We start from the raw sequence: 21,537 nt of genomic DNA on the forward strand, positions 1-21,537 counted from the left end.
CTAAAGATAAAATCCTGCTTTAACCTTTAGTTGGCGGGTCTATGAATACTAATACAAAAGTTAAAATTTTTAGCCCACTTCACGAACATCTTAACACGAATAAAATCCAAAAATATATTATATATACTCTGGTGACGATGATGATGGTTGCGTTTCCTTTCGCCATCTATCGACTACGCCTAGAAGCTTACGCACGCGCGCATTTTGAATACGTATTGGTTGAGGAAAGTGTGGGTGCGGCCCTTACGCGGATTTTTTTTTTTTTTTAGAATATGCACTTCAAAAAAACGGAGTGCGGCCCTTACACGGGTGCGGCCCTTACACGCGTTTATACGGTAGACGCTGCTTGCTCAGATGAATGAGTACCCGCTCATTATTGGGCCCGAACACGACACACACAAGTTACAGGGGGCGCCACACTCTGGTGAGAGCCTAAGAAAAGGGCTGAACTGTGGCGACCTCTACACAAACTATGACATCTGGCGAGCTGAACACTCGCAGGATTTGGCCTTATAAGCACAACATGGTCAGTAAATTTTCATCATGGAATCGTCCAATCAAGTGAGACCCACCTGACAGGGCGCTCTCAGCAATGCTTAAAGGCACAATGTGGGCAGGTGGCTGTGTGCCCTGCTCACTCATGTCGGCTGCCTCGGTATGAACGTCAGCCACTGGCTGCTGTGGTGATTGCACAGCCCCAGCCTGGGGTGACGTAGCTTGAGTCACCAGCTGCAATGCCGACAGTCAACTAAATTAATTGTTCCTTATTCATTGTGAGGCTAGCAGACAGGGTGCCCCGACTAACTTAAGCCAGAGTTTATAAATATGCCGACACACTTCAAGACGACGTGACCAAATGTGTGTTGCTGACTATTGCATGGAGTAGGTCACACTATTTTTTGTGTTCTGCTTAGGTGCTTGATTAGGCAGGATAAATTAACCAGCTTCTCATGCACCTTCTGAAGCAACAAATGACCACAGCATCTGACATCTGACTATCTGTGCTGCCGTTTAAAAGCTGGCAGGGCAATGATGATGGCGCTGGCTGTGCAATGACACACTTGCTGCTTGCAGCAGCACAAGCGATAAGTGCTGGGTCTGGTTATGTTGCTTTAAGCGGCAGTACACTCGGCCAAATGTTATGGTCATTCGTAAGCAGAACGTTAGGAAGCACTGTAACCACAGCGCGCAAGTCACGGGGTACTTTTTCTAATCCTCCGGCATTTGCAGTAATACCTTATAGATACAAAGACAATGTCTAATCGGACATTTTGCAAACTGCTCTACATTGCAATTTTTCCCTACTTGGTTGCTTCAGAAGTTTGTTAATAATATTTCTTGATTAAGCAATTAACCAGAATACAAAAATAGTGCAACTTACTCGATGCGTCAGTCAGCAGCAGGTGTCATCTTCTACATATTCTTAACCTCAGGCTAAAGTGAGCTGAGGCACCCTGTACATGCATGCACCACAATTGGTAGCGACTCAATGCATTACCCTTGCTTCATTCACTTCTGCAGTGATCTAACGAAGTTTCTTGAACAAACCATTTATGCTGTACTGTGCTGTTCCTTTCACTTCAGCTCAGCCATTCCTAAAATATGAACAAGTGCTCTATGGCAGTTGGATTCAGTATGCATAGGTGTTTGTTGTGATGGAACCTAACCAATGAATTTCATTAATCAAAGAAGTTCGAATGGTGGCCAAGAACACGAAGCCGTTTATATGTCACATTCCCATGCTAAACATGATACTTGTGGTGACATTATGTCGGCAAGGTCCACACATACTGCACCACCTGTACAATGAAATATGTGCTGGACTGGGACCCAATACATTTTGATGTGATAAATACACATAACGAAACAACTATTCCTCCCCTAACTGATAATGAATGCCGAGAACAAACCGTGCATTTGTCAGGATTCACAGCAAGTCCATGCCTGTTTATCTATTAGCACTTTCACTTTTAGCTGCCCTTGCTTTTGCATACCACAGTTCATTGGACACGCAACTGCAGTTGTATGCCGAGTGCATTGCCAGAGTGCAATACTTGCAACCACATGCCCTGTGCTCATCAATGGTGCCTGCATTATTTTTATTGTTTCTTTGTCATTGTCCAAAGAACTTGCTTCTCATTCGTTATTCATTGCATGTGATGTTTTGTGCTTCTCATTCTTCCACCTTTTTTCCACTCTACAGCATATAACTAGGGGCAGCCACTGTGGCCTTTCGTCTCGCAGACAAGTGAACAACTTGCTGGTGCTTATCCAGAGTTTAAGAAAGAAACAGATAAGCACTGCACACCAAATTCAAAGAGTAAGTGGTCCACTTGTGTATTTGAGATGACTTGTTTTTCCTGACCAGATTTTGCTGAGACACACCTTTTTTCAAAGTTAGTCACGTGAAGTTCCAGTATGACATAACACAGCGGTGGCATTTCCTGCCAGATGGTGGGCTCGCTTTCGATATCGCCTGGATCGACGCCTTCAATTTCAGTGATTAATATCTCAAATTATGTGCGTCTCTTTGAAATTTATAAACAATGGGTATGCTTGTCCTACAAATTTTCCATGTAAACAACTGCCCTCAAGTTAATAATAAAAAGTTATTGAACAAGTTTTTGTTAATTATTCCTTCCAATGTAACTTCAGGTGTGGCAATGTACATCCGCTTCGGCATGGAGCTTGCGTGCAAAGACGACAGGTGCCTGACTATCATAGCATTTCTGTAAAAAATCTGCATTGGAAAAAAAAAAGACACCCTGTATAAACAATAAAATGAATGGCTTGCATCATGTTTGCCCATGCAAGAACATTCCAAACCATCTGAATGATGCAAAAATAAACTGCGGGCTTTAATGACAATGGTGTGTAGGCAAGTCTTGCTCTCAACTGCTTGAAATCATTCCAATAGCACAAAAGGATAGCTCACACTATAATGACAAAGAGTTACCGTGGTAGGAGGCACCTGTAGGTGCTGCCGGTCTCGCACCAGGGCAGCAATCTGGTTTCGAATGAGCATGGCCACAATGCGGGCGTCCTCTTCCATTATGATGCCCGTCAGGGCCATGGCCTTGGCTATCTCGTCCGGGTTGTCATTCTCCACGTGGAACTCAAACTGGATGGCCTCGTTCTCGCGGTGCTTGTCCTTGCGCTTCTTGGGGTCCAGCACACGCAGCCGCAGCTCCACTTTGTCAGCACCACCTGCCAGGCTCTCCTCACGGTTCACAAATTCGACCTTCAGGCCCATGTCCTCCTGGAAGAAGTCCAGCTGCAGGAGCTCCTTGACAGTTGGCCTGCATGTCACGCATGGCAAACATCACGATGTATGGCAAACCACCAAGATACCCCCACAAACACGGGCGCACATTCCTTGCAATCTGTCAACAGCATTAAAACATCCTCAAAGACAAAATCTCTCTTAAAGCTGTACTTGACATTCGTGAGGTTGTACTCATAAAAAGTTCCAGACAGGAATGGGCACTGTTTACATCCATCGCTTTGCATGTTTTTGGATCATAATCTCTTTCAGAGGAATAAAAAAAATGCTGTAGAGGGCCCCTCATCACGACTGGGCCATTGCAAACAAACAAGTGAAGTTCTCAGCTCAATGCTGATCATGTCTGAAAAGTGCGAAAGAAGTGCATGAGGCAAAAACATTTCAAACAGAAGGCCATGCATCCTTTTCTTATGGGGGAAGTCATGCTCTAAGAGAGAACTGCTGCTAGGAGTGTCGCTTAAGACAACACTCAAATGCAAAGTGTACAATGCACAAAATGGAGCAGCGCCAGGAAGCAATAATAAAAAGAAATAGGGCACTCGACATGGCACATGTAAGAATGGAAGGAGAACAAAATGGTGGTGCTGCACTTAAAGGGGCCCTACATTCTGCAGCATGGAAGTTATTAGTCTCCCAACATGAAAGCCCCAGCAGACGACGAGAAAAAATGTTCCTTTCCCATTTCACACTCCCACTGACGTCAATGGTAGGTTCCGTTGAGATCAAAACTGCATATTTAAAAACAGAAATCATTCTGCCTCTAAGGGGTATAAAGAGCGATTTTTTTATTTGTAGCACGCAGTAGTGCAGTATAGCTGGGACCATATGAATATTATATGCAACTTGTCCCATCAAACCAATCAAAACACCCGGCCAATGTCGTTACTCCCACATGATGAGACGTCACTTCCTATCACAAAAATAGTCGTGTGTTATTCTAGTCTGAAAGAAATAAAATTATAACAGTGTTGTTTTTAGCGATGCCACTGGTGCAACAATATCGGTGCATTCCAGAGTTCCAGAAGAAGTGATGAAAATGACAAGCTTAATTTGTGTCACAGGGCCCCTTTAACCCTTTGAGGGTTGAATTTTTTCGCGAAATGCACTCCAAAAATGTGCATTTCTTTATTGCTGAATTAAATTCTTCAGAGGATTCTATTTCAGAAACAAATTGTGGAAAAACTTTTTGCGTCACCGTAAAGTGACAAAAAAATCATTTTTGTTGTTGCATACACATGGTTTATTCGTGAGTAACGTCAAGCAAAATGCCAAAAAGAAAACCTTGTATGAATTTTCATAAATAAAAGTTTTGCGTTGTATTAAACATAGCTCACAGACATACAAAAATAAGCACACCAGAGTACTTTTCTGGTAAGCAATGTTCTTGCTCTAACACTAAAAGCTTTTCAGTGTGTGACAGTCTAGATGTTGCTCCTTCATCATCATACGAGTCTGAACTCCCAAGTAAATCCTCGTCTGACAAACTGACATCCAATGAACCACATTCTGATTTGCCACATGGGGAATAGTCCACATTGAAAGAATTGCCGCTCAACTCATCAGCAGCAGAGCAACTAGTGCGCAATTCCATAGCGTAAGCGAACTGTGTGAGTGAGCTCATGGAAGAAAACTGTACGGTTGTGCGCCCGTCCGAAAAGCAAAACCAGTGAAAAAGCTATAATAATCCTTCGTCTTATCGCCAATGAGATGGAGTTTGTTTTTTCGAGTACCCAAAACAGGAAATGCAACCACGGCGGCATCGTTTGTGTAAGTTAGCGTCGCACGAAAACAGAGTAATCGCGCCCTGGGGAGCAATAAGCGAGAGAGTCACAAGCGGTCACCCTTTGAGAGATTAGAAACGAGACAGACATCAGCTTAGTTAGCGATGTGCTGCACACAACTATAAACGATCGGCTTCACACGGCAGCAAATGCTGCATATGCGGAGATTCGGCGATACGCAGCGTTTGTGTGTACGCATCGTTTACATGCGCACACCCATCGGGGAAAGCCGGACGAGTCGTCCGCTCTTCCGCCACAGTCTGTGTTCCGCGTCATCGTTTCCAAATGCTCCATGCCAGAGAGCCGTAATCTATGCCGTGCTTTGCTGGTATCAGCGGCGCTCATCACGAGATGCAAAATAGCAAGTGGCGGTTGACACGTAGTTAACCGGGGTTCGCAGCAGGTACCGAATGTATAGCGAAAGCCTGGGCGCACACCAAAATGCCTGATAATTGTACTGGGAGGCATTAAAGCTATTTCGGACGTGGCTGTGGCGATTTGACTGCTTGAGCGGAATAAAAAAGCGTGAATTTGTTTTTTCGGACGATTTCGCAGTCCCTAGGGAGTCCGAAAAATCGGACGTTGACTGTAGTTTCGTGGCTATGGTGGCTAGATGTTTTAACGTGACAGCGTTACAGCACATGTCCAAAAAAAAACGGCGTCTGTGTAAAAACTGGAAAGAAATCACTGCATTTTTGCTTATTTATTACCGAAAAGACTATGTTAAGTCGAGTTCAGTGCCACGAAAGCTTCGTTAGTTCGAGTTGATGATAACATTGAACCCTATGGGTACCTTGACAGGAAATGGAAATTTCTTCATTCGACCGGGAAATTCGTAACATCGGGTTTCGTTAGATCGAGTTTAAATGTATTGTATCAACGGCTGACACTGTTCACCGCTATCTGTGTAAGAGTGTATCGCTTGTAGTTTGAATTCTTGTTTACCGGGCAGAGGTTGGCCCAAATAAAAGGTTTAGTCTTGAACAAGCCGCCTGCTGCCTTCATCCATGTCACAACCCCGTGACAATGTTTCAGCAAACATCTGTCCATAAAATATGTCATATACGCGGATGATACAACCTTTTTTTTAAAAACACAGGAATGAATGTTGATGACCTTGCTTCAGCAGCTAATGCAACATTAAATGACTCATATATATGGTCGGTTATTAACTCTTTACAAATAAACTTTAAAAACTAAGGCTGTTCTGTTTCATTCAAAAGGAACCACATGTATGGCTACCAGAAATTATACCTGAATAACACTGCGATAGATTTTCCTTGGACAGCTAAAGCCTTGGGAGTTGTTCTCCATGAGCACATGTTGTGGGATAGTGAAACGGTCAGGAATAAGTTAAGGCGTTAGGTACTCTTATAAAGTGTCATTCATTTTTTCCAATTACTCAGAAATTAATAATTTACAACTCGCTTTTCTGTTCACACTTACGCTATGGCCTCTTGGTATGGCGCAATGGCACTTAGCAATCTAAAGAAAAATTCTTCATACTTTTAAAAGATGGATTGCGTTCTATAGCAAATGCTGAATATAAGCTTATATCTCTTCTTTATTCAACAAATTTAAGGCGTCAAAGGGCCCCTGAACCACTTTGATATTTTTTTGACATTTCAAGAAAACGCGTGCAGCAAGTTCAGAATGCCGTCGTATATCAGCAGTGCCAAACGTGACAGTGCTACAAGCCACGGGTCCGCTTCTCTACGGGCCTTTTGAATCCCCAGCGTTAATCGTGATGTCAGCATGTGCATCTAGTCCTGTAGTCCACAAAAAGAACCTGTTTGTCTGCTCGAAAGTACGCGTGGTTGCTGTTCCTCCTCCTCTCACGGCCAGGAGGAGAGGCGAACCGACAAACGGAGCAAACGAGAGGTGCTCTTGGATCGTCAAACGCGACTCCGCTATTAAGGCAGCATTTCGAAAAATTCTCGCGACTAAAGCTAAATTTTGATCCCTGGGTGGTTTAGGGGCCCTTTAAGGTTTGAAAACAAGTACGAATATTGCTTGGTACTAGCTTTTAAAACAAAAATCGACAGAGGAAATGAAAGCCTTAGCCTCATAGGTTACCTACAACACAACACTTTGTCTCGATCTTCTAGCCGTAGTGAGTACTGGAAGGTTGCTAGATTCTAAACAAATTATGGTTTCCAAATGTTAAAATATACACTACCACACATGCTTAATAAATATAATATTTAAGTAAAGCAATCGCGCCTTCGCTTGTAAAAACATATTCTCTTAACATCACTGTTAAACATATGCTCATACAATTTACTGGCATTACACTGAAAAATTGTATTTTTGCATTTCTCAATTTCTTTCCCCTCTTTCCAAAGCAGTGAAAATTTTTACGCTGCTGCATTCGCTGTCATTGCATTTTTTTTTCTTGTTTATTGTGCCAATTTCAATGTATATGTTGTTTATAAGGATTATGCTTGCGTGAGCACTCGACTGCCAACCCCTATTCTGCCTTGTTTAGTTGGGACACGGGGCCAGTCAAGCTGCGTTTCATTTGCAGCTTGTAATCCTGCATTCCCCACTAGTTGGTATTCTGTACGTACACATGTTCATACAATGTAAACAACGTAAAAATTGTGGTGAAATAAACTCAAACTCCAAACACACGGGCCATTTTTGCATTTCACCCCTAATGAACCACAGTTCTTCAAATGTATAGCAGCACAATTCCATGGCCACCACGCCAGGTGCATAGTAGGACAGTAAGATGGGCACTTTATGCTTATTGTGAACACTGCAATAAATTTTCAAGCAACACTTTGCAACTTGCATGGCAATGCCTGCCACTACTGCTTTTTCCAGGGTACTCAATAAAACCTTTCATTCCTAGTACAAGTGTTGCCTGTCAACGATTCCAAGGTGACACTACTTTCGGTGCTTCCATGAGGTTGCACACAAGCCTGATTCTTCATGCTTCACATACTTATTAAATCTGCTGGAAATGTAGCACCCCAAAAAAATGTGCTACCACCACATTGTGGTAGCACATTTCATGTACATGGCAACACAAAGGCTGCAGACAAACAAGAAGAGATGTCTTGCTTCACTTGTCCTTTTGTCCTGCCAGATTGACAGGCCTTCGAATGGCACAGCGCCTGCTTTGTTTTGACTGCAGCTTGCCCCAGTGGGCTCTCTCTTCATGACGATGGCTTCATACTGACAACATGAGTCTTCATATATACAGTAGACTCTCGTTAGATGGAACCTGGAGGGACTGGGAAAATATGTTCCATTTAACCAGAGTTGCATTTTCTGAGAGACGAACAGGGGCGCAGAATTCAAGTACGAAACCAATCACATGAGGCGCAGTTTTTTCCGTTTAAACAGCAATTCTGTTTGAGAGGTTTTAGTGAATCTACTGTACAAACAAGTCTCACCAGAGCCAAAAACAGCCTTGACAGCACGCGCCCGATGGTTCACGGTACCACATGCGTCACGTGCTTATGTACCCTGTGCCTACAGTTGCTCATAGAGCCATTAGCACGCTGAGACGACTTTTTCATTTATGACACAGCCTTATGAACCAAATGACTTTCACCTCAATGATACAGTAACTTGACCCGTTAGTTAAAATATTGTAAACGTGAGCACACACAACATGCAGAGGAAATAACAGTGATGCTGGAAACCTCTGAAGAGAATCTGGTGCCAAGCTATGCACAACTTGTGCATGCCTCAAGTGAGAAACTCGCTTAGATGTCACACTGGGCATGTGGCTGCTGTGACCATAACAGAGTGGCTTATGAGGAGCTCACCTTTCCTCTTTCTTGAGCCGTATGCATTGGCCGATGATGTCTCGTAGCTCGGCACTCTCCACCTTGTCAAAGCACTGGGGCCGTACACCCTAGCAGGAAAGAGCAGTGTCACTGCTGTCAAACGTGCTTATCACATTTCTCCACAGTTTAGCTTAATGTGTGGCCCTCACTGCAGAGCTTCCTGGCAGTGTCTCGCTTGTTCATTGCTGCTGTGTTCACACAGCCTGTCCAATAAGCAGACTTAATTCTAATAAAGTTGTTGCCAGCAAGACTGGAAAATGCATTGCACGCAAATTATTTAAAGGCAAGGTGGCTGCAAAGCTATTAATGCAGCGGTGCAAGACAAAGCTCCCAAAAGTGGTGCAAGCCTTTATTAAGGCATTGTTAGGATTGGGCGTGAAAGGTGCATAGACACACATAAGGCACCATCACCGACACTACCACCAACTGCAGTTAGAGATCACTTGGAAAGTCATACACTAATTTACAGATGATTTACGGATATCTTTGGAATGCTTCTTCTTAGTCTGTTGTGCTCACTGAACAAAACGCCATTCTGCTACAGAGACGACACCCGTTTTAATAAGCATGATTTAGTAAAGGCTTCCCATTTTGGAGCATCACTTCCATCAAATCTATAACAATCTTTATGGTACGTGTTAAATAACTATGCTAATCTGAGAACACAAAATTATTATCTCCTTCAACTCCTTTAGAAAAATACACCTTAGAAAAATATAACCTAAATTCTAAAAAATGTTGTGGCTAAATGTTTCATGCTTTGTAAGTTGTGGGGTTGCACACGCAACCCGTTGTCTTCAACGCGGCGGCACCTCGGCTTCCCGCTACGTTTGTACGCGCAGTTGCGAGGGGGGTTGCGTGGGAGAGGGCACCGTGCCGCTCCCGCAGCCTTCTCGCCCTGTTCCCTGGCCGAAGTCGAGATGCCCCGTTTTCCCTCCTTGCCCTTTTCTGGAGAGACTCCTCTCCAGACCCCGGGAAAGCGCGCCGCTTCCTTGGGGGCCCCCGGGTCTTCGGTCTTGGGAGGTGTGACTGACCACATCGGACCCAAGCCGTGAGCACCACCGCCGCCATCAACCCCTGCAGCGCTCCGGCCATGGAGTGCGAACCACCGCCCCGGACCGGAGTGCAAAAGCAGCCACGCGAGGTGAGATGAGCCTTTATCATTCCCTCGACGTGTGCTTGCTATTTTGTTGTTGTTTCCCCCAGTAGTGCGGAACACTCCGCCCTCTGAGGTGTTAACCTGATGTGCTTGCTACTTATTGTTGCAATTGGCATCTGAGGTGAATAAACACCTTCAGTTGAAAGACTTGTCTCTGTCCCCACTGGCCTGAAACCCGCCGCGGTCGCAACTCACGCGAACCGCGGGATAGGGGGTCACAGCTCTGACTGTTAGGGCTGCTGCGTAGCACTAGTAGCGAGTAACTACACTCCTCCAGTGCGCGGTGCGATTCAAACGAGGGACAGGTTCGCACGCACGGCTTGTTGTGTTCACGCTTGTTGTGTTTCACAAAAGTGAACCCCTATAAAGTATATCTTTGATTCTGACTGTTAACGTTACCTGTGGAACTTACATGACTACGATTGTAGGTCCTAGACACTTTTCATGCCATGGATGCTTTTTATGTGCAACACCTTGAGACCAAACCGAACAAAATAATTACAGTACAAATTAAAAATCTGCTAGAAAAGTAAATACACGTGCAAGCACACAGAAAGGCATAGCAAGAACTTGGACTAGCTGGTATGAAATGTCAGAAAGGCATGTAAATGCACATGTAAAAATTGAGACAAAGGAAAGATTTTACTTCATAATGAAGAATAGATAAGCACAAGAGACTATGTCATCTCTAAGTACTGAGCAAGGAGGACAACTGAATGTTCCTCAAGCAAGCATACATGCCCTCAATCAATGCATACCGTGGTGACCTTCTTGTAAATCTGGGCCGGCCCGCTGCACTCCGAGTAAGGGTATTCCGATGTGGCCATCTCCAGCATGCACATGCCAAAGGCATACACATCCACAGATTCATCATAGTGTTCTTCATACATCTCAGGGGCCATGAACTCGGGAGTGCCTGAACAAGAAGACATTCTCAGCTGATGCATGGCACAAACATCCCATATACAGCTTCTACAAGTGACACAGTGTCTGGTCACTAAGGGTAGTAAACTGCACGACCAGTTCACCATGTAGAGCACCAATTGAGACACAAAAGGCAAGTACAGATTAGTTTTACCTACCCCAGTTTTACTCTGCACAGTGAAAAAAAAGAACGATTAATCAGATAAGAACCACACATAATGAATAAGCTGTCCACTTTTGTATTTGAGACGACCTGCAGTTTTTCCTGACCAGATTCTGCTGCGACATGCCTTTCTTCAAAATGAGTCACGTGAAGTTCCAGTACGACGTAGTGCAGCAGCAGCATTTTCTGTTTTCAATGCACGTTTTCAATGGAAGTTCAATTTTGTCAATGCCTTAACACACCACGAGGTGGCGGCCTTAGCACAAGCGTCGTAAAAGCGTCGGCCTCGCTCATAGCATCACGCTAGTCCAAACCAAAAATAGCTCTGCAACGCGCCCCTGCCTCACCTGGCTGTAACACGGCGTTCCCCGCTCACGCGCTCGCCCCGAGAACAATCGCGGCCGAGCTACCGAGGCGACACGACGCGCTTTGCGTTTCCCTCTAGTACGGCCGTGGTGTTCAATCACATTTAACAGGCCACGGGAGGGCGACCAAGTTCTTCGTCTAATATGCGACGCTCTTCTGGCTATCACACCTCGTTCTCTGATTACGCTTTCACTGTTAACTACTGCAGCTACCACAAGCGTTTGTTTAATCATTTAGCATGGACCTTAGTTGTCGGGATGGAGATGTATCACCAATCATCAAAGTGGGTGCATCCACGTTAAACGATGCTATAGCTGCCAGACATCAATATACATTGTGCAAACTCTCTTATATCAATGTACAGTAAACATTCAGTTACTTCTGTAAAGGCACGCTTTACTTTCGTGTTTTTCCGATTCCAATGATGGAGGGATCAACCATTTTTTTCGGGATTTCTAAAAAAAATGAGTATGCCATAAATTGTCAAATCCTACAACTTTTCCATGTAAACAACTGCCCTCAAGTTAACAATTAGAAAGTTAATTAACAAGTTTTTGTTAACTACCCTTTTAAATGTAACTTTAGTTGCGGCAATGTATTTCCACTTCAACATAGAGTTTGTGTGCGAAAACGACAGGTGTTTGACTGCTATAACATTTCTATCAAAAAATCTGTATTGTCAAAAAAAAGTACCCTGCATAGTCAACAAAGCACAAAAAAGAACACTTGAAAATGGAAGAAGGTGAACAATGCAAACAGCACCAGATTAACATAAACTGATGATGATGATGATTATATATGTTGTTTAAAGGCCAAATATTGCCAGGACACAATAACAGATTCTCATGGTAACAAACGTGAACAATGATTATGTTAAGTGGCTGTATGCGGGCCTAAAATTAAAATCATGAGGATGTAGTGAAATGTGTGTAGTAAGAATGAATGTCAAGTGGTCGTGGTATACTAAAACTATGGGGATATGGCATTAGCACGAATGCCTTGTCAACATCCTTGAGTCCACGGGCCGCGAGGCAGGTGCTTTCTTTAATGCAACTACCGCAGCAGCAGCCTCTGTTAAGAGGCCATGCTACGGATTGCCTGGGTGTATGACATGAAAACTATGCACTTGTTTCAAATGCGCAAACAATGATTCATACTTGGAAAGCGGGTCCCTACCAACGAACACGCAGTGGAAATCGCTGTCGGTCGGGTAATGGATTCTGACAGCGTCTAATTCATTGCATTGGATCAGAATGTGGAGCACGATCTCCCCATCTCTCCCACCTGAGTGGATCACCAACGGACGAAGGTATGCTTGTGTGCTATGTGTGTGTCCAATTCTTAGCCTGGTAAGTGTCGTGTACGGCGTGACCTCTGTGCTGGTGGCCAATTTGCAAGATTCGGCCTTATTGTGTGTTTCACTGTCCCATAAGCGCTGCCAGTAAGCCCTAAGTGTTTTCCTTTTTAGGTCCATTACAGGTACAGGTGTATATGGCGTTTTGGAGGATGGATGCAGCTAGCTGGTCAGGCAACACATTTCCCCCAAACTAGGGTTCCCTTCCACGTGCTTGGTTCATATATTTTAATAAAATGTTTTCTCTGTCTCGATCGCACCGTGGTCCCAGCATACAACATGTTGTTTAGATGCGTAATCTGTGCAAAGTAAAAAAGGTACAGTGGGACGATGACAGGATTTTTGTGCGTGCTGAGAGTTTTCAAAGCTTTTACAACCCTTAAGGAATCCATGTATATAACAACGTGGTGTAAATTAAATTTTTTAATGTGTTTAAGAGCTGCCAGTATCGCATAAGCTTCTGCTGTGAAAATGCTTGCGTTGGTGTGGAGAACACTGGCATCCAAAAAAATTGACCGACCACTGCATAGGACACACCAGGGTGAGACTTGGAAATATCGGTGACAAATTCAGGACAAGTGTATTAAATGTGAAGCATTTCTTAGCGAACCTCAGGCACTTTGGCCGTTTCTATCTACGTCTCCGTCCGTCCGTCCGTCCGTCCGTCCGTCCGTCCGTCCGTCCGTCAATCTATCTATCTATCTATCTATCTATCTATGTATCTATCTATCTATCTAGCCGCTTACGTCTGGGCGGTCTCCTGGTCGTCTCCATAGGTTGTAATATACCAAAGTTCGCACAGCAGAGGAGCAATGTATGAAGAACACGATTCACCGGTTGTGACATGAATAACGCAAAACATATGTCGCGTACGTCATGAAACCCTTTCTCTCAGTCACGTGTGGCACATACCCGCATACCAGAGTTCATGTTATACGGGTATGTGACACAGGTGAGAGTCTCAATCAACACAGTAACCGCAAACATACACATTGACACAAGAGGAAAGTGATAATAATATTATTTGGGATTTTATGTCCCAAAACCAAGATAGTATCGTGAGAGACGCCGTAGTGGAGACCTCTCGAAATTATGACCATCTGGTGTTCTTTAAAGTGCACTGATGTCGCACAGTACACGGGGCTCTATCATTTCGCCTCTCTACCATTTCGAAATGCAACCGCCGCGGCCGGGATCGAACCCGCGACCTTGAGCTCAGCAGCCGAGCACCGTAATCGCTACACCACCGCTGCGGACGCAAACAAATTGAGGAAACTGAAGACAGAAACCCCTGGAAGGCGCTCGACTAACATCCACTCGTCCACGTGGTCCGCAACATGGACCACGTGCATTACGCAAAAACCTGGTGCAATGCTTCATACAATAACTCTGCCGAGAGGACCATGCCCCTCATCATTACCGGTGACGACAACATTGGTTTATCAAAACCCAACAACGCCTGCTCCTTACAATGCGGGAAAGACGGCTTCAATATGAACAGGGCATCGCAAGACCTCGTTGCCACGTCCAGGACACTAGGCATCATAGATTATTTCTTCCGAAGAGGCATCCACGATTTCCACCTGCTGTACATACCTAGCACATCACTGCACTTAAACCCCTCTAGTCGCGATCACGAACGGATCCGGTAACAAGTCCTGCTCAGCTGCTCGTGCTCTCTGATCTCAGTGATGATGACCTTGTTCAAGAACTGTCAAGAACCCTTTCCACACATGCACACGAGTTCGTGAAACGTGCGTGCGTTGGCCGTCATAACGGACAGCTATAAGCATAACAAATCTAGCACAACTGTAACAGCTACAACTGTGATGGTAACGTGTACGTGCAGTGCGCCTTCGCGTGCCACTCGGCTGTGTATATATCTGGAGAAATTTTTCTGAATACGAGTAGCGCATGTCCTGTTCATCTGTCTTCCTTCTTTGTCTTGTTCTAATTTGTGCTATCCATTACGGAAGAATATAAACACTACATATCAGCTTGCTGCGTCTGGTGTTGGTAAGACCCATGTTGTTGTTGGAATCGTTCCGCAACTGTAAACAACTGGTTGTATAACACACGTGCGATTCTTCAGTGTATGTGTGTGCGTATACCATTTGCACATTTCTCTAGCGTCATTCCGTCAGGTTTCACTCAATGTGAAAAAATATGCCACAATCACTTTCCCGCGCATGCTTCGCATAACATCGATTCCCACGGTACGTGGGATCTGCCGAATTTTTTTGTGCTGCAGTTTGTGGGGTTGCATGCGCAACCCAGTGTTATCAACGTGGCGCCTCGGCTCATGATATGATTACGCGTGCAGCTACGAGAGGGGTTACGTTGGAAGGGGGCATTTTGCCACCCCCGCTGCCCTTCGCGCACTGCGCCCATTCTGCAGCCGAGACGCCCGTTCCCTCCTTCCCCTTTCATGGGGAGATTCCTCCTCTCAACCCGAGGAACGCGCGTCGCTTTCTTGGGGGCCTCGAGATCTTCGGTCTTGGAAGGTGTGACTGACCACATCGGACCCAAGCCGTGAGCACCGCCGCCGCCATCAAACCCTGCAGTGCTCTGGCCATGGAGGGTGAACTACCGCCCCAGACCGGAGTGCAAAAGCCACACGAGGTGAGATGAACAGTTATCATTCCCTCGACATGTGCTTGCTATTTGTTAATGGTTGTTTCCCCCAGTCATGCAGAACACTCCGCCGCTGAGGAGCTCTATTAACTCGATGTGCTACTGTATTTGTTGCAATTGGCAGATATGTATCTGAGGTGAATAAACACCATAAGTTGAAAGGCTTGTCTCTGTTGCCACTGGCCTGAAACCCGCCGCGGTTGCGACTCAACGCAAGCCGCGGGATAGGGGGTCACAGCTCTGACTGTTAGGGCTGCTACATAGTACTAGCGAGAGTGACTGACACTCCGATAGTGCGTGAAGCGATCCAAACGAGGGACAGGTTCGCACGCACGGCTTGTCGTGTTCATGTTTCATATAAGAACCCCTATATTTGGTGCCCAACATGGGGCGCCAAATATAGGAGTTACTTTGCAACAAACAGATCTGCGCGTGCGAAACTGTCCAGTCTTTGGGTTGCACCACGCGCTAGCGCAGTGTTTGTCACTCGCTACTAGCACTACGCAGCAGCCCTATCAGTTAGAGCTGGACCCCTAACCCGTGGTTCGCGTTGAGTCACAACCGTGGTGGGTTTCAGGCCAGAGGTAACAGAGACAAGTTCTTTGCTTGACACAGTTTATTGTGCCAAAGTGCCACCAACGCAACTGAATATACAGGTAGGAACAAAGCGGCAGAGAAGTTCTGCACGACGTTAAAACAACAACAAAATGGGAAGTACACGAGATTGAAAGCGATAAGGCTCGTACTCACCTCCCGTGGTTTCGCAGTGTGGCCCTGAGGCGTTAAGTCACCCACAAAAGGCCGGGCGATGCGCAGGGGGTGAGGGCGGCTGGGTGGCTCCCAACTCGATAGAGCTGTGTTCGTCACGGCTCCCCAACTCGAAAGACAAGTCCCCCAAGAAAGCGACGTCTGTTCCTGGGGTCTCAAAGGACTCTCCCCAGAAAAGGGCAAGGAGGGAAACGGGGCATCTCGGCTTCAGCCAGGGTGCAGGGCGCGAAAGGCTGCGGGAGCAGCTCAGTGCTTTCTCTCATGGAACCCCTCTCGCTGCTACGCGTACAAATGTTGCGTGAAGCTGAGGCGCCGTCGCGTTGAAGACAATGGGTTGCGCATGCAATCCCACAAGTTCTAGGAAGTATGTATGGATGTGTGCAATAGGCGCGCGCTTCATAACTTCTACAAAAGATACATCACAGTCTATAAGCTGCTACTGCCATGGCGGCAGCTGTACAGCGGGAGCTATCAGGTGGTGTTCAAGGAGTGGGACTCCCATTTCCTCTGCAAAACTTCGTACACGTAGTGAGTAGGGCGCTCTCAATGCAGGACGGTTATGAAACAGGCGAGAACTAGATAAATCATTTATAGCACTGTATGTGGTATGTTCCCATTGATTTTTAGTAAATATACAAAGGAAATGTAGCATCTCTGCAATTGGAGGGACCACTCGTTTGATTCCAAACAAAGGCTTTCTACGGGTCTTGTCTGAAAGGCACTCATAGAAGGGCGAATACCCAGATGGTGGACAGGGTCGAGCATCTTCAATACGCTCGGTGTAGACTGGTAAACTATGGCCCCGTAGTCAAGGTGTCTGAGTATTACAGATTCATGAGGCATGTGTTATCACTTCCCCATGATGTATGTGACAAAAGCTTCAGAATATTCATAGTTTTCACGCACTTGTTTGTCTTGTCAGGTATTTTATGTGTTGTGCGAAGGATAGTTTCGTGTCTAGAATAACACCTAAGAACTTCTCCTCTGTTTTAACAGGCAGCAGATGACCCTGCAGATAAGTATCAGGATCGAGGTGCAGGCCTCTCTTCCCAGAAAAAGGTCACAGGTACTCCTTTGTGGATTGAAGCTGAACCCATTCTCCAGGGGCGTAGCCAGGGAAGGGGGGAAGGGGTTGAAACCCCCCGAAATTTTTCGATTTCGCATATACACGCACACATATAAACACACGCACGAACATATAAAAATGATGGTTGAACCACCCCCCCCCTGAAAAAAATTTCTGGCTACGCTTCTGCCATTCTCGTCTGCCCATTTAGACATATTATTAAGATCAAGCTGAACCTGCTGTTCACATATAGCAAGTGTGCAGGATTTAAATCCAATCTGTACATCATCAACATAGGTTGAATAGAACATATTGCATGAGATAAACAGACTGATGAAGGTCAAGCAATCTTTTTGACTCCAGGAAATGTAGTAGCCAACGGTTGACTATTTTTTCAAAATGTTTACACAGGCAACTTGTTAGGGCTATAGGCCTGTAACTCGAAACCAAAGATGGATCTCTTCCCTGTTTCAGGACAGGAATAACGATGGCCTCTTGCCAAGAAGTAGGGATCTCACCTGAAGACCATGTGTCGTTGTACAGGGAAAGGAGGGTTTTTTGTGTTTCAGCAGGTAGGTGCTTCAACATTTCATATACTACACGGTTGGACCCTGAGCAGATTTGTTGGAGCAGTTCAGCGATGCCTGCAATTCAGCTAAGCAGAAAAGTGCATTGCATGCTTTGTATTTTGTACATTTGAGCTCTAGTTCCTGTTTCTCTATTCTTCTTTTGTACTGTTGGAAAGCCTCGGAGTAGTGCAATGAGCTACACATGTTCAAAGGGTGCACCTACCTGGTGTGTCGCCCTCCATGTTTACTAACACAAATGCTTGGTCGGTATTTCAGTACTGTCCTGCCTAATCTTGATTCGTTGGACATGAGTAACATTTGAGTCCATCTAGCAGTCCTTTCTCGCTGAGGCCAATCAGGTCCTCATCGGACACTACACCTTTGACAGTGCTCGTGCCCCGGCGTGCGCTTACAGAGATAGGGAAAATAGCAAAGCAACAAGGCGGGCCCGTTTGTCATACTGCTGCTTATTTCATACTTCTAGGAGTAAATTGCCAGTTGCCATCCTTGTGACCTTGTAACCACTTCCAATGGTTTGTCTGAGACATTTCGCTACGAGGAACAGCGACATCCCTTGAGCTACTTAGTTTCATGTTGACTGAGTATGACCTGGTATTTGAGAAAAAGATTGCTTCAGTTGCATAGACAAAGTTAGCTATTCATCCGTGCACCACCGTTTGAGGGAGCAATGAGTTTAAACAGCGAAAAGATTTGCCCTATAAAACCTGAAAATTTCAGTGGTGACGGTGGCCATCCACCACCAAGCCTAACAAGGGGAAGCTACAAGGTTGAATAACACTTGGAGACGCCAGCCATGCATCGCCGCTATTTAACTATCCGAGGTTGGATAACTATACAAGATTGACCCTTGCCACCAGGAAAAGTCGAAGTAAACAGGAGAGGTATAAAGTGAGAGACGAAGATGTAGGCAGAGGACAGGCAAAGGCCTGTTTCCTATGGGTGGGTCAGCCCAGGGGTGTTGTCTACATGATGCCGGGGGGCCTTAAAGGGCCCCTAAACCACGCAGAGGTCAAAATTTAGTTGTGGCAATGCAGTTGTGCACGAGTCTACAGCCAACACTAGCAAATTTACATGTGTTTGCTCGTTTTGCTCTTTCCTTCGCTACACCTCGTTCGTTGGCTCGTCTCTCCACCTCTCCGAGTGCCCTACCTCAGTGTCCGAAGTGGTGTTGGATGAAAGCGCGAGAAACAAGCAGAAAACAGGTTCTTGTTTGCCCACTGACAGCGTCGGCTGCTCACCTCATCAGATAGGCAATGTCACGACAGCCGTTGCGGAAAGGCACGGAAAGGAGCACGCGAGTGTCTGTTGGTGGTTTAGAGGCCCTTTAAAGGTTCAATCACCCCTCGGTGTCGGCTCAACCCCCAGGGTCCCCTTTTTCCCCAGACGTGGGAGGGGGTGCAAACCCCCTCCCCCGGGTCTGTCGTGACGCTGCACACAAAACGCCTGCACCAAATGCCTGTTAGTTAACTTAATTTAACCCAGCTTTACTGATTAACCCCTTGAAGGTTTTCGCCGTACATGTACGGCAGAAGCTTCCTGGTACCAAAGGGTTTTCGTCATACACGTACGGCATAGCGTTTATTTTTAAAACGCGCGCATTTTTCGATCATTTCTCCTGCCTGGCCTGTGCTGCCACACTTCAGGAATACGTGGAATTTTTTTCATGCGCCTATGTCTCTCCATTCTATTTTTTTTTCCTTCCCGAAACGGTGCACCGGCTATTGCTTGCCCATCCAAGAGAGTTTGCGGTGCAGCTGGTTTAAAGTGCGCGCCTTTTTCGATCATTTCTCTTGCTTTGCATGTGCTGCCACGCTTTGGGAATATGTGGAATTTTTTTCATGCGCCGATGTCTCTCTGTTGTTGCTTTTTTTATGCTTCGCAAAACAGCGCGCCGGCTATCGCTTGCACAACCTATAGGGGTTACTTTGCAACAAACAGATCCGCGCGTGCGAAACTGTCCCGTCTTTGGATCACACCGCGCACTAGAGGAGCATAGTTACTCGCTACTAGCGCTACGCAGCAGCCCTAACAGTCAGAGCTGGACCCCTAACCCGTGGTTCGCGTTGAGTCGCGACCACGGCGGGTTTCAGGCCAGTGGTAACAGAGACGAGTTCTTTGCCTGACAGTTTATTGTGCCAAAAGCACCACCAACTCAACAAAAATACAGATATTGAAGCGGCGGAGAAGTTCCGCACGACGACGTTAAAACAACAACAAAATGGGAAGCACACGAGATTGAGAGTGATAAGGCTTGTACTCACGTCTCGTGGCTTCGCAGTCCGGCCCTGAGGCAGTAAGTCACCTCACAATAGACCGGGCGTTGCGCAGGGGGTGATGGCGTCTGGATGGCTCCCGACTCGATCCAGCTGTGGTCGTCACCGCTGCCCAAGTCGAAAGACGAGGCGGTCCCCAAGAAAGCGGCACGCGTTCCTTGGGGTCTGGAGAGGAGTCTCTCCAGAAAAGGGCAAGGAGGGATAACGGGGCATCTCGACTTCGGCCAGGGAGCAGGGCGCGAAGGCTGTGGGAGGGGCACAGTGCCGGGAGCGGCACGCAACCCCCCTTGCCACTGCGCGTACAAACGTAGTGCGAAGCCGAGGTGCCGCCGCATTGAAGACAATGGGTTGCGTGTGCAACCCCACAAACCGAGCGTGCCCATGGAGCGGTTGGTTGGTTTCAAACGCGCGCCTTCTTCAATCATTTCTCTTGCTTGGAATGTGCTGCCATGCTTCGGGAATACGTGGAATTTTTTTAATGCGCCAATGTCTCTCCGTCTTTTTGTTTTTCTGCTTTCCAAAGCGGCGCGACGGCTTTCAGTTGAGCATCAGAACGCGCGCACGCGATCCGGATGGTTTCGGTTTCGCCCTTCGGGTGGTTTTCGCTTCTTCTGCCCGCAAAGATGATGGCTGTTTGGTTTCTAAACTCTCAAAGGGTGACCGCTTGTTACTCTCTCGTTTATTGCTCCCCGGGGCGCGATTACATCTGTTTCCGTGCGGCGCTAAATTACACAAACGACGCCACCGTGATTGCGTCTCCTGTTTTGGGGTCTGGGAAAAACTAACTACGTCTTTTTGCCGATAAGATGAAGGATTACTGTAGCTTTTTCACTCGTTTTGCTTTACGGACGGGCGCACAACCATAGTTTTCTTCCGTGCGCTCACCGACGCAGTTAACAAAGCGGAACAAATTACACGCATTTATGAACCTTCCATCATAATTTGTGCTTGAAGGCGATAAGTGCTGTTTGGATGGGATCACAAATGGCAGCTCTGTATTCATGTTTTGCAAGGACAAGTGCTTTGTAGAAGTAGTCCGCATTATGAATGAAATAGTGTGTATGCATCAAGAAACGTCATTAGAGATATGAATACCAAGGCGCTAAAAGTTAGACCAGTAGGTTTAGAAGAAGCAAAAATATGGGTGTTGAAGTCTCCTGAGCACACAGTAGACCAACGCTAATTTGCCAGTAAATTCAGACCAGCGGAGTGTAGGAAAAAAAAAAAGACACTTGAGCAATGAGAAAGCAAGCGATGACCTCAAAACCTAGAGGCGATAAAGTGTGGGCTGCCCAAGCCCGTCCGACTGCCACCTGTGACCAACGGCTGGCATTCAGAGGGCTGGTCGCTACATATTGCTGGAGGAGATGTTC

The 21,537-nt window shown here is 46.1% G+C and overlaps 1 protein-coding gene across 6 annotated transcripts in view; it reads right to left on the reverse strand.

Annotated features, from left to right (window-relative positions):
- LOC119372693 (serine/threonine-protein kinase WNK4) overlaps positions 1–21,537 on the reverse strand; it is a 352,802-nt gene that overhangs the window by 275,033 nt on the left and 56,232 nt on the right. For all 6 annotated transcript variants that reach the window (XM_049419747.1, XM_049419751.1, XM_037643142.2 and 3 more), the window contains exons 4-7: positions 10,785–10,942; positions 8,847–8,935; positions 2,957–3,299; positions 573–729 (exon numbers count right to left, since the gene is read on the reverse strand). In XM_049419747.1, the coding sequence (XP_049275704.1) occupies positions 573–729; positions 2,957–3,299; positions 8,847–8,935; positions 10,785–10,942 (747 nt within the window). The remainder of the gene's footprint in view (positions 1–572; positions 730–2,956; positions 3,300–8,846; positions 8,936–10,784; positions 10,943–21,537) is intronic.

This window comes from Rhipicephalus sanguineus, chromosome 10, assembly GCF_013339695.2.
Source record: "Rhipicephalus sanguineus isolate Rsan-2018 chromosome 10, BIME_Rsan_1.4, whole genome shotgun sequence".
Classification (NCBI taxonomy): Eukaryota; Metazoa; Arthropoda; class Arachnida; order Ixodida; family Ixodidae; genus Rhipicephalus; species Rhipicephalus sanguineus.